Source organism: Vulpes vulpes, chromosome 8 (assembly GCF_048418805.1).
Source record: "Vulpes vulpes isolate BD-2025 chromosome 8, VulVul3, whole genome shotgun sequence".
NCBI classification, from domain to species: domain Eukaryota; kingdom Metazoa; phylum Chordata; class Mammalia; order Carnivora; family Canidae; genus Vulpes; species Vulpes vulpes.
The window spans coordinates 100,592,097-100,617,811 of record NC_132787.1 but is presented as its reverse complement, the minus strand read 5'-3'; the positions used below and the strand labels follow the sequence as shown (position 1 = coordinate 100,617,811).

The window sequence follows — 25,715 nt, the reverse complement described above, 5'->3', positions numbered from 1 at the left end:
GAAATTTATAGAAGCTAAGGGACTTCTCAAAGGTAACACAGCTATCAAAGTATCAGGGCCAAGACACACACTCAGATTTTGACAAAAAGCCTTTGATCTTCCCAGAGTACTACCACACTGCCACTTCTCTACATCAAATATGTCAGTACCATGTCATGTGATCCCAATATTTACATATGTCACGGAGGTTTCTTTCTACAGTTATTAAAAATTGGGTAAACAAAGAGGTCAAAACATTTTTTAAAGTAGTGTATGTATGTACTTTGTGTATGAAATATGAATTTGATTCTTAATAGAATTTTTCTTATTACAAATACAATATTTAAACAGGCTTGGCTATATCAGAAATTGGGAAAGTGTCTCTCAGGGTTATTTATATGTTAATTAAATATAGTGTGATAAAGAGATTCACTGCTGTTACAGACAAGTATTTACATATTAATGAAATCTTGACTGGAAAAGACATTTTGTGATCAAGAAGAATTATAGGGACTATTTCCCTAAGGTAATTCAACCATTCAGAAGATGTTATAATCTACTTAAGGATCACATGTTCAGAATTATTGGGCAGGGTACTTAAAGTTTGGAGGAAAATGAATACTGAAAGAAAAATCTCATCTCTATGAAAAGAATATAATTTGGTACCAGGAAGTAATGCTGAATCTAGTAACAGATTTTTAGGAGAGTACATTAGTTTTTTAAAAAGTACTCTCTCAAAGAGGTCTTAATTTCAAATAAAATTATAAACTTTGAACTGCATTAAGCCACATTAAAAACATTTGACAATGTTACACATACACTAAAACGATCGTGCAATTAAAGTTATTTTCAAAATGATTCCCTATTTCAGCATATATTTCTACTAATGCCTCTCAAATTTTTTGTCCTGAAAGCAGGATAACAATCCCTTTTCTGTTTTGCCCAACACGCTGTGAGAATTTTATGTAAAACATAAAATTGATTTGTAAGTAAAAAAGAGGAAATCAACAAATCAGCACACCTTCATTTCCTTAGTACTTCTCAGAGTATCAAATACAAAATATCAGTATCATCATACTTTGCAAAGCCCATAAAAATTACTCTGAAATATTCATTTCCACCTTCTTAATCAAAGAAATTGCCCTAAATCCATCTTGTTGCTTTACATAAATAGAAAGACAAGAACTAATTGAGTCAAGATCTAACGTGCCCACAGTGCCAGGAGACAATTAAACCAATTATCCCACTGCCAGCCCCAGACCCTGCTCCCAGACAGTTGAGGTGATTAGCTTTTCCTTTCTGATCCAAACATCAGGTTATTCTTGGATTCAGGAACTGCCAATATATCCCGTTTTGTAAAGTACTCTCTATACTCCTCTCACCACAGAAGGCCAAATACTTATTGCAAGCCTAAAATACAAACCAATTTATTGTTCTTTGTTCACAGCAATTCAGAAATAAACTGCACATATGGGAATTGAATTTTGATTAGGTAACTAATCAACTTTTCAATTTTAAAGGGAAAAGAAACATTTTCATTTTTCTCTTGAGAATCAAACAAGTAAATGCAATGCTCCAATTTTTCCCATAATTATTTTATCTTCCAGGCTACAGTTTAGGTGATATTTCCTTTACAACAACAAAATTACAGTGGGGATGACCAACAGAATGACCAACGGAAACTGCTTTTTAACAGTTTCAGTGAAGGAAAAAAGAAATCTTTATGAACAGAAGTAGGCTACATAAAAACATAAGGAAAAAGAAATTCCTGATTGTTTATTCAAATTCTGTGCATTAATTCACTTCAATTAACAGGGCTGCCTGGTGGCTCAGATGGTTAAGCGTCTGCCCTGGGGCTCAGGTCATGATCTCCAGGTCCTGGGACCTAGTCCCACACTGGGCTCCCTAATCAGCACGAATCAGTTTTTCTCCCTCTCCCCTTGCTTGTGTTCTGCCTCTCTCTCTCTCTCTCTCTCAAATGAATAAATATTTTTAAAAATTCATTTCAACTAATGAATTCACCGGGAACATCTTTTTTTTGGGGGGGAACATCTTTTGTATAGGTGAAGACTGAGTGAGTAAAACAACTTCAGGTTAAATATTTAGACGACTATTTCCTCCTCAAACTTCTCAATATCAAAGTCACACTCAACTTTCAAGGTCTAGAGCAAACCTTACCTCTTCCAAGAAGGCTTTCCTGATTTACCTCCTTTGTAACAGACAGTAACCTCTCCTATCTCAAACCTATCTAAACTCATCCTATAACATGTATTTTAATTACATGATAGTTACATCTATACCTAACCAGCCTGATCTTACCTGCTAGATTCTAATTTATCTATGGACAGGGACCACACATTTGACTGACGTCACACAATTTCGAATGACTCCTTCATCTTCTTTAAACTGTTCTTTCAATGAAAACAAAATAAGATAAAGCAATTTAGAAATGCTTTAATTTTTAAATCAGTTTCATAGGTACTCATGATTTGTTATAAATTTCACTTAAAAAGATTAAAATTCAAAACTCAGTATCTGATTCGAAAGAAATATTAATATGCTTCTTATGGAAGAGAAACTTCCAGAGTATCCTTAAAACTATGAAACTAAAAAAAAAAAAAAAAAAAACTATGAAACTAAGCCACCATTAATTAATTCTGGTACAGTCTTCTGTTGCCCTTCAAGGAAAACAAATAAAAATTTACAGTTCCCAATTGAAAGCTGCCTAGTGTTTCCACTGAGACTTCATTGAAAAAGATAGTTCAAATTATTTCATTATTTCATTTCTGAAAAAAAAAAATCACCAACTAATGCAGAATATGAAAGCATCAACAATCTGAAACGGCAAGTATAGTAACAATCTACCTCTCCATTGTGAAGAATGGAAACAATGTCATCTGGTTATAAAATCAATTTGACCTAAATCAAATTTGTCCTATTGGAAATTTTAATAAAATGCCTATTTATGTTTTGCTATTTTAGCACATAAATCTTATGTTATTGTAATTACAGAAAAAATCTCTATGCTTGGCTACTCAAACCCAAGATTTAGAAAACAAAAGTTAGAGACTAAACATTCCCTTCAGTCTGTACCCTCTCTTTACCACAAAAAGATGAAAAGGTTTGCCATAGGAAATTAGGCAATAACAGTAACCTTGCATCTCAAACGAGAATTCATCTTCATCCTTTACTTCATTTGGGCAGTACTTCCACAGCACAAATAGAAACATGACCCACGGATGGCAAGCCAATCTAAATTTTATTTAATCATAAGTTTAATTTCACTAAAAGTATTTGATGCCTTGAGGATATTATGCTAAGTGAAATAAAAGAGCCAAAGAAAGACAAATATCTCATGATTCCACTTACATGAGCCACCTAGAGTAGAAAACATCATCCAGACACAAAGCAGAATGATGCTGGTCAGAGACTGGGTTGAATGGAAAATGGAAAGTTGTTTAGTGGGCACAGAGTTTTAGTTTCACAAGACAAAAAGTTCTAGAAATTGGTTGAACAAGGTGAATGTGTTTACTACTGAACTGTATGCTGAAAAATGGTTAAAATGGTAAATTTGATACTATGCATTTACAATCAAAAATGTTTCTAAAAAAATTAAAAACTGTGGAAGGAGCCTTGGTGTCCATCGAAAGATGAATGGATAAAGAAGATGTGGTTTATGTATACAATGGAATATTACTCAGCTATTAGAAATGACAAATACCCACCATTTGCTTCAACGTGGATGGAACTGGAGGGTATGATGCTGAGTGAAATAAGTCAATCGGAGAAAGACAAACATTATATGGTCTCATTCATTTGGGGAATATAAATAATAGTGAAAGGGAATCGAAGGGAAGGGAGAAGAAATGGGTAGGAAATATCAGAAAGGGAGACAGAACATGAAGACTCCTAACTGTGGGAAACGAACTAGGGGTGGTGGAAGGGGAGGAGGGTGGGGGGTGGGGGTGAATGGGTGACGGGCACTGAGAGGGGCACTTGACGGGATGAGCACTGGGTGTTATTCTGTATGTTGGCAAATTGAACACCAATAAAAAATAAATTTATTATTAAAAAAATAAATAAAATAAAAAATAAAAGTTTATAATGGCCAAATGATCTTAATGGTCCCTAAATTTAACAAAGCTAAAAATACGCAAAACCAAAAACATGACTTACAAATGCACAAAAGATATATTCATTCTGAATCGAACTATTGAAGAACCCAATTAGTCTATCATCTTGCTGCATTATCAAGTGGGGCAGAGAACAACACAAAGGGATTAGGTCCTAGGAAAAGTAGGAACGCTTCGGGGTTAGCAAGGGAATAAAATGAGAGGGACAAACATGCAGTTAAGTAAGCCTGGCACAAAGAGGTCCTGGGTCTCTTGAGGAGGAGAAATGTTTTGCCAGTTGAGCTGTCATACAACTTTTACTGTACTGTTTTGCAATGTTGTTCTAAATGAACGCAGGTGAAAGTGCTTTCTATTTCTATGCTCTAAGGAAAAAAAAAGCAGTTTCTAGGTAGCCAGGTATGTGCTGACATAAGATTAGGCTGACATTCTACACAATCTAAACAAAAATGACTTAATGTCTTTTACCCAGCCTCTTCTGATTTTTAGCATTAATGGGATGTCACATTAATCGCCAAGGAGCTGAAGGCAGAGAATGATTACAAGTCAACAAATAATTCTTATAATCACAAATTCAGAAAAGAAAACAGAAAGGTCTGTAACACATTTTTATGGTTCACACAAGAACAACTCATCTGCACATTTACAGAATGCTTTTCAGTCAAACTTTCAATCACCAAATAATCTAACTAAACTCAGGTATTTACAAGCAAACAAACTGCCAATGTACTATAGTAACAGCTTGCCTACGATGATGACTATGCAATGTTCTGGATATTCGACTTCCATCAATAGAATTTTACCACTTAGAACTATAAAATACTTTAAATATTATAATATCTCAAATATACTAAATAATTCAGTCTTTCCTTATTGATTCTGGAAATGATCCAGGAATACAAATACAAGTATCAATTTTCATTATCTAGCAAATACATGCGTCAAATAATTTCCTGCCTGACAGATATATACAACAGAGTTCATTTCCATATATTAAAAATAAATGAAATCTAAATGCAATGTGGTATCCTGGATTGAATTTGGAAACAGAAAAGAGATATTAGTAGAAAAACTAATTATATCCAAATAAATCTGTCATTTAGTTAACAGTATTGTACAGTCAGTTCTGCTATCCTATTTAAAGATGCAAGTTTGTTTTAATGACACATAGGAGCGTAACACAAATTTCACATTTGCTGACTCCCAATTTCATCCACAAGAAACACCAGGTGCACACAGAACACTGAACCCAGTTATGTCGGGTTACAGGTGCAGGGACACCCAAACATCTACCAGTGAACTCAGTTTCCAGAGTGAGTTAGGAAGCCCCCCCATCCGCATCTGGTGGCACAACTTTCCACCAGATTTCTAACCACCCTGCTTCCTTCACTTCCCAATAATGCAGGAATGCAACTCTTCTGATACCCATTTCCACATGAGAAGTTGTGCTAAGTTTTTTCTTAGGTAAGTGCCATCTTTTAGTATTTGCATGTCTGTTACCCAAGTAACACATGTAAAAATATGTTAGGACTTTAGTTTCCTAACTTTGTTTCTCTGAACAACGTTTTTGAGTGCTGGACCATTAATCCCATTTTTTACATAAGTCCTGTGTTTTCACTGCATGATTCTGCATAGTCAGTGATTTTTAGGAATGTATATGTCATGTTATAGCAGAACTGACTATTCCAGTGCCAATTTCTTATTTTTGATAAATGTGCTATGATTATATGGGAAGAAAGGAGAAGTGAAGGATATATAGGCATTCCCCATATTCTCCATTCAACTATTACATAATTATAAGATTATTTCAATAAGAAGTTTAAAACAGTAAGCATATGATGTATATAAAGCCAAGACTCTCCTAGAGGATTCTGCATTAACACTTGCAAACACAGGGTAGCCCCGGTGGCTCAGCGGTTTAGTGCCGCCTTCAGCCTGGGGTGTGATCCTGGGGACCTGGGATCGAGTCCCACATCAGGCTCCCTGCATGGAGCCTGCTTCTCTCTCTGCCTGTGTCTGTGCCTCTCTCTCTCTCTCTCTCTCTCTCTGTTTCTCATAAATAAATAAAATCTTAAAAAAAAAATTGCAAACACATAAGTAGCATTTATCTGGTGCCAAGCACTGTTCTCAGTGTTTTATATACACAGACTCATTAAACATTCTCACAATGCTATGAGGTAGGTGTTACAATCATGCCATTTTACAGTTGAGAAGACTGAGGTACATTTAAGAAAAGCTATTTAAAAACACGAACTAAGTAAGTTGGCTCTAGAATCAAAGCTCTAACCCTTATGCTACTTCAACAGACAACTGTTCAAAATATAACTTTTAAAACTACGTTACTTCCATCATTCTAGAAAGATTCTACAATGGGAAAAGAGGCCTAAGATGAAAAAATTAAATAATCTTTCAAAAACATGCCTTAAGGATCAAAAATTCTAAAAGAAAAAAAATCCCTTTTATAGAAATCTCTATTAGCACAAATTGTGGAAGCTAATAAAGATAGAAATGCTACCTTTGCACTTCAACTAAACCAGGCAACTAGAACATAAAGTGTATACATTTTATAGCAATGACATATTAAGGATAGCTAATAAAAAGATGAATCATCTGACAGAAAAATGTAATTTCAAAGTTTTACAAAATTGGGTTAAATTTCATCACTGTCAAACACACATGATAATTTAAGAATGACAATATAAAACATAAAACTAGCATATACCACAGAAGTTTCCCAGCAATCATAATCATAAAATTTGGCCCAAACAAAATCAGTTAGTCAAACTTTGGTTCAACGCAAAAGCAAAAGCTGTGTCTACAGGATCTCAACACAGGATAAGTAAAAGGCCACTTTGTTAACATAACTTACTATTGCTTCCCATTACAGAGCTCAAACTCTGAAATGCAAAAACCTACCTATCCTCCCACGTATATACTCTACCCAAGTGAGCAAGACACAAGGTCCTTCCCTTATGGGGAAGGAATTTATTCATTCAGTCAACAAGTATTTACTGAGTGCCTAAAACGTGCCAGGCAATCTTCTAAGTGTGGAAGGGCTAAGGAAGAGGAGAAAACACACCAAGTCCCTGTCCTACTGGAGCTGCTGTTTTAGCAGGGAAACAAGTAACAAGTAAGTAGAACACTAACATAGGGGTGATAAATGCTAGGAAGAAAATAAAACAAGGAAGGGGGATTTAAAGTTAGGGTAAAATCTTAAATAAGATGGCCAAGGGAGATCAGATAAAGTGTTGAAGACAAACAACCATAGGAGATGTTAGGTGTAAGTGCCATGAAGAAAAACCTGCTAAGGGCAAAAACAGTGAGAAAGAGTGAAGGCTATAGAAAAAGAGTGGTCAGAGAAGGGTTTGTTGAAAAGACAGCCTCTGAGAGGGACTCAGAAGGAAGTAAGAGGCCTAGTCACATGAAGATCCAAGAGGAGGGTGCACCAGTCAGGGGCAAGCATGGCATGCTCCAGGGACAAGAGGCTTGCACAGCAGGAGGGAGAAAAGGAGGGACACTGTGCTGCTATCCTAACAGCCAACTAAAGACTGTGCAGAGTTACACAGTCATTCTGCATTCGGGGAGCCATTTAGAGTTGAGTAACTTGTTTCAAATGTATTGAATAGATTACTAAAAATTTATTTCTTGCAAAATACAAGTGGAGGGGCTGAAGGAAAGATAAAGCAGGATGCAATGGGCTCAGCTGCTGAGCAGTATATACTCTGAGAAAAAAAGGCATGTGGACAGAATGCTCTGCTGTCCTTAAAGGCAGTAAATGAGGAAGAGGGAAGGTCAGGTTATTAGTTTTCAAACACTGCAACTGAGGAGGCTTTAAAAAAAAAAAAAAGGCAGACAAGGCTGCAAATGTATTTAGTCTTTTTTTTTTTTTTTTTTTTTTTTTTTTTACTGGAGTGCGATTTGCCAACATATAGTATAACACCCAGTGCTCATCCCTATTTAGTCTTTCCAACTCTTATTTCTTCCTCAGTTTGAAAGCATGATGCTGTAAAGCAGGACTTTCTCTTGATGCTTAAAACATATCTGAATAACTCCTGCTAAAGAGAAACTGTGTTTTGCTCACCTCCCCCAGTGCCAGGCACACAGATGGTGCTCAGCAAACAAGTGCAGAAGAGCTCGCTTGGTCCAACAAAAGACACTAGGTGTTCATCTGACTTGAAAGTGATTGGAAGATAAATACCAAGTATTCGGAGAATAAATTTCCTCAAAAAGGAAATGATTTCTATAAATAGATCTTATTGATTCCACATCCATTACAATAAAACTTCAAGCTGGGAAAATGTAAGGCTTTAACCATGAGCTCAAATAGCACCAGACTCATAAATTAAGGCCGTCAGAGCCTCAGTGAGACACTAACCAGAGCACCTCCATTGTTAAAGGTAAGAAATCTATTCTGTTGTATTTCCTACAGGACAGCCTTTGACTTCTCTTATAAATGGACATAAAGCAGACCTAATTTACCCAGCTAGAAAAGCATTTCCAGAGACCCTACTACACAAGCACCACCCACTTTAGGCCAAAAATAAGGAGGAGATGGTCTCTACCTTAAAGAGTTAGTTTTCAGTTTAAGATTGGATGTTTATTAAAATAGGGGACAAGAGAGAGTGAAGCTGACATAAAAAAAAAAAAACTAACTAAAATATACTGTAAAAAGGGTTCTACTACAAGAACAAAGATGGTGAGAATATAGGAAAAGGAGTAAGTTTATGGAAGACCTCATAGGAGAGGCTATGCCTGAAACGTAACTGTGGGTTTGCTTTATAGCCACATAAAATCATAAGGAAAGAGACATTACTGTTAAAACCTACTGTTGTTCCTCACTCTTTCTAATTAGAGAAAAAAATACACTCAATGTGACTTTCCTGAGAAACAAAAATCTTTATTTCCTCAATGTGTTTAAAATGAATATAGTTAAGGACTCCTAAGAATCCAGACTTTTCAGAGTTTTGTCTAGCAACATATTCCAACACAATGATTCCAAATAGCTTTATCCTCTATAACCCCCTGCTATAACATGGTATGTGGAGATATATATATATATGTATATGTGTGTGTGTGTGTGTGTGTGTGTGTGTGTGTGTGTGTATATATATATATATACACACACACCTCCAGTATCTATCACAATTTAAGCAGGTTACAGGTTACAGCAGCCCCAGTAAGGGAACCATAAGGCATTTAGAGATGATCCAGTATTGGGCATTGTAAAACTATTTTGCAAACCAATTCTGAAATATCAAAAAATCATGTGTTTATCTAAGCAGTCATCAGGAGACAATAACCATAAATGAACTTAAATCTAAAGACAAACTACCTTAAAAAAAAAAAAAAACTTTAAGAGATGGTAGCCCCCTGTCTTTTTTTAAGAGATGGCCCTTTTCTATACTTTTATAGAAAAAACTCATTTACATTCAGATTAGATCTATTTTTGCAAAACGGTAGAAAACAATACAATTATATTCTAAAATACTTATACTGTCACAAAACACATTCTATATATCACTGTACCAATATAAAAGAAATTACATGAAAATTAAGAATAAAATCAAGCTTCTTTTTATTCACTTTTATCATGACAAAGACTTTTTGAACACTAAGAGTAGTGTGTAAAATGAGGAATTTAGAACTTATTTTTTGAGCTGCCTACAGCTATAAACAAACATAAATTACAAATCCTGGCCATACTTACAGAAAGTTATACTACTAAACTTCTATAAATCAGTTTTTATAATAAGAGGGATAATACCAAAAGTGTTTGAAAACCAGATATAACTATATATGAAATACCTACTAATTACTCTATAAACATTGGTCCTCACCATCAAAAATACCTAAGCTTACCAACAGAATCCTGGGTGGAAGTGACAGGGGAGAAATAAGGAAGCCAAGTGATCCCCAATTCCAGTAACATCCCTTAACAGTATTAAGTTGCCAGTAGCTAAAATTTGCAACAGTGATTCCAACTGGAAAGGTCACAATCTCTTGTTTTACAGATTACCAGCAGACCTCATACCTATCAATTCAGTTGTTACTCAATATATACAGGATGAATAAGCAACACAGGGACTGTCACTTCATGGTAATGATGAGTAAACTCAAATTCAGAATGTATATGAATCATGCAGCTCAGTGACTAAGCCAGATTTACTAGTAGATGTAAGAAGGCCTCACATTTACTAAACCAGTTCACTCACTGGATGTAAAATGTCCCCCTGTGAATACTCTTGCCTTTGGCCTCAATGCAGTCATGGACAAGCATAGGATCCACTGTACTCCTGTAGGCTCCCAGGTGCCACTCAGGCCTGGAGCAAATGGCCTACCTACCCATTTTGAGCTGGACACTGAAGCAAATTTATTATCTCTTCTTCATTCTCAAGAAGAAATGTTCTGGCCTCCAGAAGCCTACTGGCTGCTACAACGAAGACCACTGAACTAAGAGTCTATGTCATGTGTAGTGACCCAATTCTCAAATAGCCTTGAACTGAGATAAAGAGCATCAGTTCAATTAGTAATAAAGTGGAACTCTGATTTCCCATTTGTCTTTCTGTCTCTGGAATTTCATGGGGAGAAACGGTGTTAAGAGAAGTAAGATTCAGACGTTCCCAAGTCCCTTGGACCTACTACCCGATACTGTCAGAACTACATTTCTAAAAGATACATCTAACTCAGACAGATATTGTTATCCTAAAAACTGTCTTTAAACAAAGAAACAAAAAAATAAAAATAAAAAAAGAAACACAAAAAACAAATGTTCTTAACCATAAAAACACTGCATACTGAGCACACACCAGTAAAATCAGGAGGCCTTCAAGAAAGAAAAGAAAAGAAAAAAAAAAGAAAGAAAGAGAAAAAAAGAAAGAAAAAAGAAAAGAAAGAGAAAGAAAAGAAAAGAGAGAGAGAGAGAAAGTTAGTTCATGCTTATTAAGTTAAGGTGACCCTGCTATGCTAGACACATTTTGGCTTTAAGATCATTTAAAAATACGGTTAGAAATAATTTTATAATCAAAAGAAAGTTTAAATGGATTAAATTAATTTTGCTTAATTCAAATTATGCCACATGAAACAAAAAACTGTTAGAAAGAAGGTAAAATTCACTATACCCAGTCACATACCAAGCTTCAGGCAGCAGAACAGCATATTCATGTGGAGAGGTGGTCTCTGGGAAGTTGGAGAGAATTGCAAGGCGATGAGGAAGCAGGTCTGATCCATGATAAGTGAATAGAATTTCAAGGGCTTGTACGTTACTTTCCTGTACAAATGGCAAGGGGGAAGTTTGCAATGTAAACCTTAGAAATAAGTGAATGATTTTGTAAGACAACATTCGAAAACCTAAAATTAACTTTTTACGCTGTTCTGATATAAGGTACTTTGAAATATTCCTAACTCTTCCTACTCTATCAATTTCTCAATCTGATGCTATAAAAATTACTTATTTTTAAATCTCTGGTGAATAAACATTTATACTTTTTCAAGATCTGAGGGAGAGAGAAAGAGAAAGAGCATGAGCAGGCAGAGGGCCAAAGGGAAAGGGACAAGCAGACTCCCCACAGACTCAGGACTCTACCTCAGGGTCCTGAAATCATGGCCTGAGCCAAAATCAGAGGCTTAACCAACTAAGCCACCCACATGCCCTCCCTCCCCCCCTTTTTTTTAAGATTTTATTTGAGATAGAGGGGGCATGAGCAGGAAAATGGGCAAAGGAACAATGAATAAACATTTTTAAAAATTTAATTCCAGGGGATCCCTGGGTGGCGCAGTGGTTTGGCGCCTGCCTTTGGCCCAGGGCGCGATCCTGGAGACCCGGGATCGAATCCCACATCGGGCTCCCGGTGCATGGAGCCTGCTTCTCCCTCCGCCTGTGTCTCTGCCTCTCTCTCTCTCTCTGTGACTATCATAAATAAAAATTTAAAAAAAAAAAAAAAAAAATTTAATTCCATTTTCTCTACATGAATATTGCAACAAAAAATGAAATGATGGTGAATGCATGCAGTAACATTAACCGTGTGGCTCAGAGATTTAAAAAATGTTAATAGCCATAATTATTTTATTTACAAAAAAGAAATTACCCGAGCATAAGTTCTTGCTGAGAGAACAATATTCTGATTTCTGAACTTCTTAAAGAATTCAGCATCGTATCTCTGCTCAGATGCATGAGGCACTCCCAGGATTTCCTGAGGGGAAAGAGCAACTTAATAATGAAAAGGCTTTTAAATACGGGTGACAAGAAAATATTAAAAACCTTTACAACTCTGCCTCCCCAAATAAATAAGCTCTGAATTAATTAAACTATCAACTGTGAACTAAAGTAGTACATCTGCATTCTTGCCTTTATTTTGAAAATGGCCATATTTATAAATGCTGTTAATTAAAAAAAAATTAAGAAGTAAATGAAATAGGCAGTAAAAAATTAATTACAGTAAGACAACCAAAACCAACCACCTGCTAAAAACAAATAAGCAACCATTATACATGCCTCTCCATTATGAGCACCTGCATCTGTATGAGAACTTTACATTAACTTTACTGCTGCTGAACAATGTAAAATGCAGACTGAATCATTCATTCCTTCAACAATGAATCAATTTTTTTTGGCTGTCTACTATGTGAGAGGGGGCAGTGATACCATATACACTTTTCCTGCCCTCCAAATGGCTTAAAATCTAGTAGGGAAGAGAAATCAGTGCAGAGGAACAGCTAAAAGGAAACACAGAGGAAGAGGAAGGGTACTATAAAACTCGTTCTCCTATAAAAGACAAATAGGAGTTAGCATGGCAACTGCAAATGAAGATCTCCCCACTGCGATGTAGGACACAGGGCTCATGTCTGTCATGCTTAATGCTGAACCCCAGATACCTAGCAGACTGCTTTGCATATACATAACCAATAATTACTTGTTGACTGGATTAATATACTGAGGTAAGAGAGAGACAAGGTAAGTGGAGGTGTGGAGGAGGTGAGAGGGGGAGGGTGCAGGGTTGAGAAGGTCACTTGCAAACATACTGGACTTGGAACTATAGCACCTCTAAAAGGAACTTCCCAGGAGGCAGATGGATAACAGGCCAAGAGTTCTAGAGTCAGATGAGTCACATACTGTTAATGACATACTGTTATTAATACAGAAGTGAATATGATTTCGAGGGAAATGGAATGAAAGGAGCCTTAAGGAGCAACATCATTTGATTTATGTATACAATGGAATATTACTCAGCCATTAGAAACGACAAATACCCACCATACCCACCTTTCTTTCAGTGAAAGAAAAGGCAAGAGTGGAGAGTAAAAGAAGTTTAGCAAAATGGTTGAAGCTGGGCAGGGAGTACATCTGGGTTCATTATCCTCTAATCTATACTTTAAGAAAGATATGAAATTTTATAAATTCAACTCAAATCTGCTATCCCTCAATGCCACTACATTTCCCTAACAAGTTCCCTCTCCTATTCTGTTAGGGACTTTTCTACAATTCTTTCATTCTTTTCAGATCTCCAATACTTAGTCCCCATCTCCATTCTCAACTGAAAATTTACTGCATATACTTTTTTAACTGACACCATTAGATAGGAAATTCATTTTCCAACCCACTAAAATTGCACATCTACCTGCATCTATACCAACAGGATTTTCCTTCCTTCCATTACGACAGAAAAATTATATACATCTGCTTGCCAAATAGTCCAGAACCCTACTCAAGCTCTGGAGCCCATTTCTCCTGTTTCTATAATCATGCCATCATCTCCTCTTTCTTCTGTTTGATAAATTCCTCCTCACCCTCTTTTGGTTCCTTCCGATTAGCATACAAACAATACTTCTTCCTTCTATTAAAAAAAAGTAACACTTTGGGAAGCCTGGGTGGCTCAGCAGTTGAGTGCCTGCCTTCATTCAGCCCAGGGCTGAATGTGATCCTGGAGTCCTGAGATTGAGTCCCACATTGGGCTTCCTGCATGGAGCCTCCTTCTCCCTCTGCCTATGTCTCTGCCTCTCTCTCTCTGTCTCTCATGAATAAATAAATAAAATCTTTAAAAATATATAAATAAAAAAATAAAAAATAAAAATAACACTTCATTTCATATACCCTGTAGCTAACACCATTTCTTGGCTTCCTTCAAACAAAACTTCTTGAAAGAACTGCTTACAACTACTGTCTCCACTTACCCACTTCCTGCTCTCTCCTAAACTCACTCAACCTCCAACAATTGAACTCAATTCCTTACACAGCATGAGAGACCTTTCAAAATGTGGCCAGAAACTATTCTAATCACCTCTTCTCCCTCTGGTCTCCGCTGCCCCTCCCTCGCAGCCCAGCCTCACCCCACAAGTTCACTCTCTGGAGAGCATCCCACCTCTTTTTGTAATGTTGGGCCTTTCTTCATACAGCATGCTGATTATCGCACAGGCTAATGAATTCAAGAGACATCCTTAGGAGTTTTTGCTTTCTACTTAAGCAAATTACTTTCCTTCTCCAAGCCTCGGTTTTCATACTCATAAAACTGAAAGGAGAATAGCACTTGCCTGAAAGGACTGCTGAGAAATAATCTGGATTAAGTACCCAGCACAGTGGCTGACAAACAGTAAGTCCTCAACAAACGTGTTGGTATTTCTTAAGATACTCTCTTATCTATTGATTGCTTTAACAAATATTTGCTGAGCCCTGCAAGGAGCCAGGTACCAATCTGAGCTTGGAGATATAGCAGCCAACAAGACAAAACCTCTATACCTTTTCAGAGCTTCTGCTCTCATGTCCCCCTCATAGTATTCCCCAGCCCCCTAAATCTGACTTTTTTTTTTTTAAAGACTAGTTGAAATATAATTTCCTATGTAGAGTCTTCTCAGATGTCTTGAGGAAAAACTGAATGTTTTTCCGCACTATGCTCTCTCATCAATTCATTGCACATCATTGTCATCACTTATTGTCTACATAATACAGACTCCAGAAGGACAGTTCCTTATTCTTATCCCCACCTCCAGCACTGCCATAATGGCTAGTACATACCAGGCACTTGTGGCCCACTGAAATGAATCCATTTTTATCTAACTTATCACAGAATTAATAAAGCAAGTTATGTCCCATGATTAAAATGCAATGCCTATCTCTACCACTATCTAGCTAGTTGAGCCACTGTATCTGAATATCTTCATTTTATCAGCTGAATTCATCAACTTCACCTACTTTTCAAAAGCTTAATTCACCTAATTCTTTAAGAAAGTGGGCTCAACAAATACTGTACACCATGCACTAGGAAATATACTTACAACTGTCAAACAGGAAATAGCAATTTGATAACTAAAGGGTAAATGAAAGAAAAATAACTGAATAATCAAACTCTGAACATTCTATGGAACTCTCTGAGATCTCAAAATCAATTTAGTAAAACAAAGGCTTAGAAAACATAATAAACTATATCTTTACAAACTTCTGCAGTTTATAACATGCTTTTATATATTACTTCAAAATACAACTCCAATACAATAAAAAGATACACTTTAAAATAGTGTGACCATCCAATGGTCAAACTAGTTGTACCTAGAGATAAAAGTATTAGGGATTTTTTTGTAACTTATTTGTATGAAATGATATACTCACTACCATGCTTCCTAGTAACCATAAGTTGCCCTCTTTTGTCAGTGGTATTTTGTTTGAAAACATTTCTATTTTAATAGCAGGTGGGAAATCAGATGCTTTTGAATTTGCATACAGGCATTAGAAGTACTACATATCTCCATTATTCTGGGTACGAGCATCCTATCATCAGAGGTCACGTGTACTGAGTGCCTGCTCTGTGACAGTACTATGAGCCAAGAGGGAGACTAACATAAAGGAAGACTAACAAAGACAGAGGAAGCAACCTGCAAGAGAAGTCACACTTTAAAAGATAGAAATTCATATTAATCTCTGGGTATTTTCAGCTGTGAGGGTCATGTGAAAAAGCAATCTAAACTATATATATTTGCTGAAATATCTTTAACAACATCTGAATTGTGCTACTGAACATGGAAACATCAGGGTTTGTGTCCCTAAAGAAATTTTTTTTTTAAAAAAGTATACTTTATTTAAGTTCAAGGGTCTCATTTTGGCCATAATTAGGATCAAAGTCCAACCAACTAAACTCAACCCACTAAGAAATCATTAAAATAAAATGAGCCAGAAGTTATTAAGATTATTAAAACCCAGTGTATACTGAAATTTGGTATTGGAGACAGCTATATGCCATAACCTTAAAACCAAAATGTAAAATAAAAGTAAATGGAAAGGATCATATACTTAGGAAACACAGATTCATTGAAATAGCTAAAGCATTTCTACTCCCTAGACTGACATAACTTCTGGCCTCCAGAGTCTCTAATTTTTACCAAAGCTCATATGTAAGAGAAGCTGCTTTTGGACAAAATGAATTTTTCCTAAAACATAAACAGTCATAAGGACCAAGAATCTCAGCTATTAGGGCAGCCATTTATAAAGATAGATCGAGTAAGCATAATTGGGTTGATCAGAACTACTCCTTACCTCGTATGTCGCAAGTCGATCTAAGTAGGTTAATAATTTCAGTCTACAACGGCAAAGTTCCTTTTGTTCCAGTGTTAACCTGTTGTGAATAACTCTATTAGGCCACTTACATTACACAGAAGCACATTTCTCTACAAGTTAAAATAGAATAAAAAAACAATATTCCATTGAGCCCCAAAGTGAAGGAACAATATACAAAAGCATAAGGGTAAAATAATACTAACTGCATTTGATATAAGTTGCTGGAATAATTTAGAGCAATTAATCCTAGCAAAGAACACACTTACATTATTTTAAAGAAAGTACCAAACAAATAGTAATAAATAATTTACTTTGCAAAGTTCACTAATTTAAGTAGTTCCCTTCTCTTCTTGATCTTCTTCTCCTTTTTATTCTTGGCAGGCTCTTCATCGGGTGGTGAAAGCTCCTCATAGGGGATACTGTCAATGTCTACTTCACCAGGTAATGTAAATCTGCAAGAAAAAAAAAAAAGCCAAAGCTGTAAGTGAAAGCTGCTTTCCCCTACTCTGGCTGATTTTATTACTAAGTTGATTTCCACAGAAACAAAAAGAACCAATTACTGAAAGAAAGTTTTTCTATTGTAAGCAAAATGATTCATCCACAGATTGAGCAAGAAGTCATCACTAGTCGTCACATACTGAAATTTTAAAATCATGATAATGAAAACTACTTAGGAAAATATGTGAGGTTATATTCACCCAATGTGAAAGAGCCCATGAAGAAAGTGTTGCACAAAGTTTACAATCTGAATCACTTCTATTTAAGGTTTTAAAATGGTTTACTTAAAAAATGAATATATAGGGGCACCTGGGTGACTCAGTGAGTTAAGCATCAAGGGATCAAGTTCCGTGTCAGGCTCCCTGCTCAGTGGGGAGCCTGCTTCTCCCTCTCCTTCTGCACCTTCCCCTGCTCATGCGCCTCTCTTTCTCTCTCAGGTAATAAAAATAAAATCTTAAAAATAAATAAAATAAATGAATAAAAGTACGATAAAATTCGAGGGGCACCTAGCTAGCTTAGTTCACAGAACATGGGACTCTTGATCTTAGGGCCATGAGTTCAACCCCATATTGGGCATGGAGATTACTTAAAATAAACAAATAAAGTACAAAAAAAATAATATTTGAAAATGATAATGAATGTCAGACTCATTTACAGTACTTACCTATTAATTAAACTATCACATTTATATCTTTCAAAAATTCCAAATGTCTAATGAGGAATGGCTCTTGTCAAATAAGTTTCCTTTTATTATTGACAGACATTTATTTATGTGGTACTTATATGTGTACAAAATGCTTTCATAAAACACAGGATTTAATCACTTGAATTCTCTAAAAGAGGTACAATGCTGAGATAAACAAAGTGAATGAAGCTCACACTTGCCAAGGGGGTGCTCCTGACTAGTCAGCACCCCCAGGCATGTGCCTTAGCCCACAGCTTAGAAACTGTCAGCATCCGTTAGAGGTCTGTAGAATCTGCTTTTTTTTTTTTTTTTTTTTTAAAGCATCAAGCTATCATACATCCACACATTTTTACTCAAAGGAAAGAAAGCTGTGGCCTCAGATAAGAGAAGCATTGATCGAAGGCAACTGTCTCATTACAGAATAACCTAAATAAAGCAGTCTACCCTCTGCCAGGTCTCAGTTCAATGTTTCCACAAAGTCACCTTTACTTTTGAATCCAAATCTTTCTGTGACCAACCTGCCATCGTCTGCTCCTTTCCCTATTGCTACCAGGGCCTCCAGGTCTGTGCCTTTCAATCCGTACTGAAGCAATTCCTTTGCAGCATCCACATTTTCAGGAACTCTTTCCAAACACTCATGAAGAACCCAGGATCGTTTCTTTATTTTACTCTGGATACAAATAAAAAGACAGAGGCATTAAAGAACCCATAACATCTGACAGCATGTGACAGCTGCCTTCTAGAATTATAAAGCTAGACCTAAGGGAATACAGCTACCTAAGCCCTTGGCCACAGGTAGCTGCTACAGAAGCTCAACAAGAAAAGGCTAATTCCCTAAAGGTGATTGGAATGGGATGCAGAGAATGAGATTCCTATATATAGCTTTCTTTTTTCTTCTAATGAGACACAATGAAACACAAAGCTCAAGACTCGTTTTCAGAAACATTAGGAAGATCTACCCAAATTTTTATAGCTGCTCATTAGTTTGCCTTTGGGCTATAAAATACAGTAGAAAAGTAAGCAGAAAGGCAAGATAATATATTTCCTATTGTAACAAGCATGCTTAACTTTGAAACAAAACTAATAAGGCACAGAACTTCAAAGTTCTGTATTTTCTTGACCATGAGATGTAACACAAAGTGCAGATGATAATTTAATCATAAAAGCCAAGATATGCTATTCTTTGAAAAGACCAAGGGCTGATTCCTCCCTCCCAATTTCTTCCTCCAACTCTATTCAAAATCCCTGACTTGCCCTCTTCCAAGAAAGAGTCACTGTGGTTATAAGTTTAATTTGACTCCTACCCTGCATTCCTTTACACATTCCACTCTATCAGTTCTTTCTTCAAATGTCTCTTAACTCATTTCCCCTTCTCCAGGTCTATGGCCTCCACACCAGTCTAGTCATCAACTTATAAAACCTATGAAATCACAGGAGTCTCTGTCATAAGTAGAGTTTCCCACCAACATTCTCCCTCCACGCCAATTCATCTTCTGCACCTACACAGTCAAAAATCCACAACACATCCCCACATCCCCTATAGATAAAAAGCCTATGTCATCACAAGCCTTCCACATCCTCTGGAACCAAGGTCAATATATCTTTCTAATCATATTTCCCAAAGTTCACTGCTGTTGAATATCAAATCCAGCAGATGGGTTTACTTACAGCGCTCACTTACTCATACAAGAAATATTTACTGGGCGCCTACGGGGGCCAGGTACTAATGCAGACATGAAGCAATGATTATGACCGATTCAGTCAATGCCACAGGTCATGTTCATTTTCTTTGAATTTGCTCATACCATTTATCCCAAGAATACCTTCCTCTCATCTAACTCCAGGATGTCTGCTCTGAATTCTCTCATACTTGCTTCAGAACGTCATCACTTGACAGTCTTTCATAACCACTGTCTAAAATGATTGCTACTTTCACTGGGTTCCTACAGCACTTATCCAGAATCTTCTTATATGTTTATTTGTATTTTAGACATGAAGCTTTACCTTCTCAGAAAGATTATATGCTTCCTAAAAGGGATGGCTATTTATGCTTCTCCTGTATCCCTTTCACCTCCTCCTGCCTAGTGCTTTTACTCTTAATTGCCTATTTATTTAGCTGAATTAAGTATTTCTCCCAATAAAAAATGTACTTACTTTGTCTTTCTTAACACCTGTCAGCTCCTTCCTGGACCAAAATTGTCCTTTATTGTGTTCCAGAAAAAGCCCTAAATGGGTTACACACACTCACAACTCACTGTCCTGAGTCACAAAAGAAGAACGAGAATACAACTTTGTTGCTCTGATCTTCTAAAGAAAAATACAAGCAACTTCTTCTTCTCCCTTTATTTCATTATTTCTCATGATATTTCTCTTTTCTGGTGTCTCACTTGTTAACTGTTTATCTCCCAATTTGGTTGTAGCATCAACTTCTTACAATTTTTTCAGATTATGTTGTTTTTAATTATTGTGCACATGAATTTTATGGAAAACAACTATGAACATTCCCCAACACTTCTTAGGTCTTCCTAAATGCAGAGCCTTTTTCCTTCTTAAATGTCACATGAGAAGTCATGCCCTCTTTAAAGCATGCCATAAATCCAGCTGCATCCTCATAAAGTGCCTGGGGGTCCCAGTACACAGGCTATGTACGAAATTTAACCTGGGGAATCCCTGGGTGGCTCAGTGATTGATGGTACACTCGGGGCTTGCAGGGAAGTGCAGAACCCTCCGAGTCTGACAAAGTGGGATGCTGATTCTAACTCAGGTTGACCTCATAGGTGTGTTTTATTGAAAATAAAATAAAGTAACATACAGGGACGCCTGGGTGGCTCAGCCGTTGAGCGTCTGCCTTTGGCTCAGGTCATGATCCTGGGTCCCAGGATCGAGTCCCACATCAGGCTCCCTGCGTGGAGCCTGCTTCTCCCTCTGCCTGTGTCTCTGCCTCTGTGTGTCTCTCATGAATAATTTTTTTAAATATTTTTTTAAAAATAAAAGGAATAAACTTAATCCAGGGAACAGGAGGAATCCAAGTGTAAGATTTAAAAAAAGAAGGAGAATTTGGCAAGCTCAATATGTCACTTATCTATTGCCTCTCAGCTTCAAAAGTTCTCTCCACTTCCAGTTAGGAGACCAACAGCATTTCCATTTTGCGACTGACAGAATACTACACTTCACCAAGAGAGGGCACTGGAGGGCCACTGCAGAGGAAAGGCTCAGGTGTCGAAGTCCTGTGTGCTCAGGTTCTAAACTTCTGGTTTCTATGGCTTAGCACCTAGCAACGCTTGTAGGAAACATCCAAAGATGCCTGCTTTCCCCCTTACTCCCACTGAACACAACTTCCATCTGAATTTCAGCTGTTACTCCAATGGGCAGATTCCTTCCCAGTGAATCCCCCAGGCACCTGGGGGTGGGGGAGCTCTTCCTACACCATGCCCACCTGCAGAGTAGGAGTATTCTCCTTTCAGTCCTAGCCATGGTTCCTTATCCGAGGTCTTCCGACCCCCAATATCAGCTTACCAGGGCACCCTAGCTACAGGCACCAGCTTGCCCATCCCACTTTTTCCTGCCTGCCAACATTGAAAACCAAGAACTAGCCCCCGCCCGAGGCATCCCAAAGAGCTCTTCCAGCCAATGTGCCACAGCCACTCCTTCAAAGCGCACTGAGGTCTGAATTCCAGCTTCAGGAAGGAGGCTTCCCTTCCAAGTCAGCTTGCTCCCTCCTTGGGTGTGCTCCATCAGCCCTAGAGTATTCCTTAGTGTTCTCTTTACCCCTTTATAGTAAATCCCACTAGAAAGTAATGCTGCATATTAAAACTTCCCCTGGTCAAATTACTAGGCAGTTTCTGGCTCCTGAGTGAACCATGAATGATGTAGGTGAAGAAAGGTAACTGAGGTGGAAAAAGAGAAAGGATTAAGCCAAAATCAGGTAGTTAGCTGGTTTATCAGTGACTATTGTTCACATATCTTCAGCACCAAAGTCCAGCTACAAAGTCAATACAACCAGATAGGAGAACGTCCCTGGGTTGAATAAAACATACTTTGGCTTTAGACATGTCAGCAATATAAAATGCTCCAATACAAGCCCTATAACCAAAACAATGTTCCATACATTTGAATTTCACCATGTTCCCAAAAATACATACCAAGTAATTCTGAATTGAAGCAATGTTGACCACTGACTTCCTCCACTGCCTCTGATACACTAGATCAGTATCCAGGCCATAGGTCTGTGCCAGAGTCAAGGCTTCCTCATATTCTTCACTTTCAATCTTGGGACAAGGAAATGGGAACAGGAACATTATTGAACCATCCACGGTGTAACCAGAATGATGTGATAGATGACTATAATCCCTTAACCTCTACAGCATTCCTAACTATTCACATGTGCGTTGTGGTCCCAAACCACAGTTGTTAAGGGGCAGACAGATCAAGTATTTCTTTCCACACTCAACAGAGCTGAGGGACAGTGGAAATACCCATATTTACAGAGTAAAATAAAGGCAAAACCAGGAAAGGAGTGCGCACAGCCTGACTCCTAGTCCAGAGCTCAACCGGGACACTGCAGGAACCGCACAAATAACTAGAATGCTCAGTATGGATTAAATCTGTTTCCCTGGAAAGCAAGCCCACACTTCTTCCCTCACTGTCTGTAGTCTGAGCAGACAGCTGCACTTACCAAGATAAGGTGAGAGTGGAAAGCCAGGTGAAGGGCAAGAAACCTGGCTAAGCCACAAGGGGACAGTCTAAGTGAACTCATCAGCCATCCATTGTTTTTATTTTGATTCCTCAGGCACAAAAGCCAGCACTATTTTCAAAAACTATAATAGTGGTACTTCTTAACATGTCAATGATAGGGCAATCCCTCTTTAAATTTGTGTATTTAAAAAAATTAGTTTTTTCTCATTGAAATAAAATCTGGATGCTTGTGAACTTTGATGCTGACAGGATGCTCCCTCACCTTCCTCTGATAAAGCTCCTCTGGAGTCGTGGAGCGCAAACTCACAAGGCGGTAGTTTTTAGTAATGGTTCGTGGGCGTTTGCGTGGAGGTGCAAATCGCTCCATTTCCGTCACCAGGTACAGACCCTGTTTTATGTAGCCGAAGTAGCGAGCCTTGGCAGACACTTCCTGATCAGAATCAGAATCCTCTTCCCCTTCATCTTCATCTCCACCCCTAGTCTCCAAACGAGATCGTTTGGGGGCAAGTTTAATCTCACACTAAATTGAAAAAGGAAATGTTAAATCAGTAGTGAAGAACTGCAGACAAGCTTTAGAGTCAATGAGAAAAATATTTTTAATTCTACTCTGGTTTGATGCATGACATGAGCTACAATGATGAAGACAGAGAACAGACTTCAAAGGAACTCAACAACAAAAAGTATAGACATCAACAGCTCCAGAAATATCCACTGCTCCAAATCTCCAAAACTAAAGCTTGTTTTCATAATGGCTCATTAATATGATCTCCCAAATATATGTCTGGCAATTACTGTAGGAAAATAAAAAGAATGCTAATTTCTTCACTTTTGATATTTTTGTACCTGCTATAGAGAAATATGATTTTTTCATCTACTTAGAAAACAAACATGAAGGTATTTATTTGCTTTACTGACAATAGCTCTCCCGCCTATCCTCCCTTAAAAAAAAAAAAAAAAAAAAATGCCTAACAGCTTCACAAACTTCTGAGTCTGAAAGCCTGACTGTTGAAGATAACTTTCATTCCCCCACTTAACAGAGTTGGCTTCAATTTTAAGCCATGGTTTTCTTTTTAAATAACATCTATAGACTCAGTAACAAACTCTAAGGTAAAAAATACTTGTGAATCTGCACTTGAAATACTTAGAATAAGAATTTTTAATGACCAAAATGTAATTTAAATTACTAGCCTCTATTTTTAAGTCTTTTGACAGGAGACAAACAAGCTTTCTTTACTAAAAGAACCAGAATTTTTTAAGTTCTCAAACTTCATGGAAATAGTTTGTTAAAGACCCTATTTAAGTAGAAATACCTTTAACATTTTAAGATGTTTAATCTAAGAAAAAGAAAAAAAAACTATAATGTCAGTGAAGATAAAATGCTTCACAAAGAACAAAATGACTCAATTTTCTTCAGTTTTCTACAATGCAAGTTTTTTAATTGACTAAACAATAGATCTTTCTTATACTGTACTCAATCTCTGATTCCAATCCCAAGTCTTTGTTTTTAAGGACAAGAATAGATAATGGAATAGCTACACTATAAAAAAATCAAATGTTTAACTGTATTTCAATAAAGATAAGTAAATGGACACATATCACTAAAAAAAATTTAAATAAATTAAATTTACATTAGAATCAGGTGTTTAGATTTTTGGTGAGATGCATGTTTACTTTCCAACACATGAGCTGCTTCAAAAGGAAAAGCCTTACCTCCAAACTCAAAAATCCTCCATCATGGGTAGCAGTGACTTGAGGTGATGGTTCGAACCACTCACAGGATTTTCCCAGTAAGTTCTTCAACGTTTTCACCGAAGAAACCGTCAAAGCACCAGAGCAGCGAGCCAAAGTCACTGCATTGGCTGCCCACCAATTTACATCTATCAGTGGGTAGAAGGACTCTCTATCTAATGGGGAAAAGGGAATCAACACAAATCCATCGGTCAATGTGGATTAAATACAACACATTTAGTCCAGTGATCAATTTAAAAACCATATTTGGGCCCTAAACATGTTAAGTAAGAAAAAATAAATTGTAAGTCATCACCCAAATTTTTACAAAATGGTAATTTATTTAATAAACGTCTGAGTGCCAACAATTTATCAGAGTCCAAAACTCTAAAGATGCAGGAGTACACAGTTTTTGGTCTTTCCACTCAAAAAATGAAGAATATACAGACACATGTCACCACTGTCAACAGAGTAAGCGATGTGTACAATGCGTACATATCATAAAGGTTATAAAAGGTTTTAGAAAATGCTCACACATCCCCTTTCAAACAATATGAGAGAATTATACTCTTAGTAAAAATTGAAGAAAGACCTATAATAGTTTTCAAAGCTGATTTCCTCTTAAATTTGTGAAGGTGATCATGACCACTACCTCAAAATATGCCACTTTGACATAAGAAATATTTTAAGACAAAGAAATTTAAGTAAGTCTAAGTTCTTTTGCCTTATCTTGTCACTTCTCTTAGTAATTGTATTGTTCCTTTGCCAAGATGCTGTATAAATAAAACCAATTTCCAACAACCCTTGTTAACTCATTTCTCAGTACTCCCCATGTGAAAGCTCAACGTACACACTAGAAACTTCTGTTCATTTTTCTCCTGTTAATCTGTCTTGTGTCAGTCTAACTTTACAGAGCCTCAACCAAAGAACGTTGGACAGTAAAAAAGATTTTTATTCATTCTCTGGATATATCATCTAAAGAGCACTTTTATTATATAATAGTAGTCTCTTAAGGTTTTAATTATCCTATTTCATACAACTCACCTTTGATTTTTTTTCTCTTCTCAATAGAGAGTCTCCAATCAGGATTAAGGTCATCATACCCTGGCTAAATAGAAAAAATATGCACAGGACTTCTTGAGTCAAGAATGTAAGAAAATCATAAGAACATCATCAAGAACTATGGATTTTCTAAAGTAACAAAATAGGGAAATGATGCTATCCTTCAACCTCTTCATTATATTATACCTGGCAGAAATCTATTCCTCTGGATAATCTTGTTCTTACACTTAAAATGTGCACATGCAACTACTGTGGCTCAATTTAATGAGGAAAACAGCATGCTTAAGAACAGCAAAATAGCGAGCATGCAATGTTAATACAAATGAGAGCAGGATATGCCAATAGTTCTGCACCAACTCTCTCACACACACGCACTTACATTCTGGGAGAACAGCTCTGC

At 36.9% G+C, this 25,715-nt stretch overlaps 1 protein-coding gene across 3 annotated transcripts in view; it reads right to left on the bottom strand.

Annotated features, from left to right (window-relative positions):
• The window catches only part of NBAS (NBAS subunit of NRZ tethering complex), a 316,983-nt gene that overhangs the window by 212,283 nt on the left and 78,985 nt on the right, over nt 1–25,715 (bottom strand). For all 3 annotated transcript variants that reach the window (XM_072767683.1, XM_072767684.1, XM_072767686.1), the window contains exons 13-21: nt 25,298–25,361; nt 24,236–24,429; nt 22,788–23,045; nt 21,973–22,098; nt 18,349–18,500; nt 16,959–17,099; nt 16,627–16,705; nt 12,194–12,298; nt 11,240–11,376 (exon numbers count right to left, since the gene is read on the bottom strand). In XM_072767683.1, the coding sequence (XP_072623784.1) occupies nt 11,240–11,376; nt 12,194–12,298; nt 16,627–16,705; nt 16,959–17,099; nt 18,349–18,500; nt 21,973–22,098; nt 22,788–23,045; nt 24,236–24,429; nt 25,298–25,361 (1,256 nt within the window). The remainder of the gene's footprint in view (nt 1–11,239; nt 11,377–12,193; nt 12,299–16,626; nt 16,706–16,958; nt 17,100–18,348; nt 18,501–21,972; nt 22,099–22,787; nt 23,046–24,235; nt 24,430–25,297; nt 25,362–25,715) is intronic.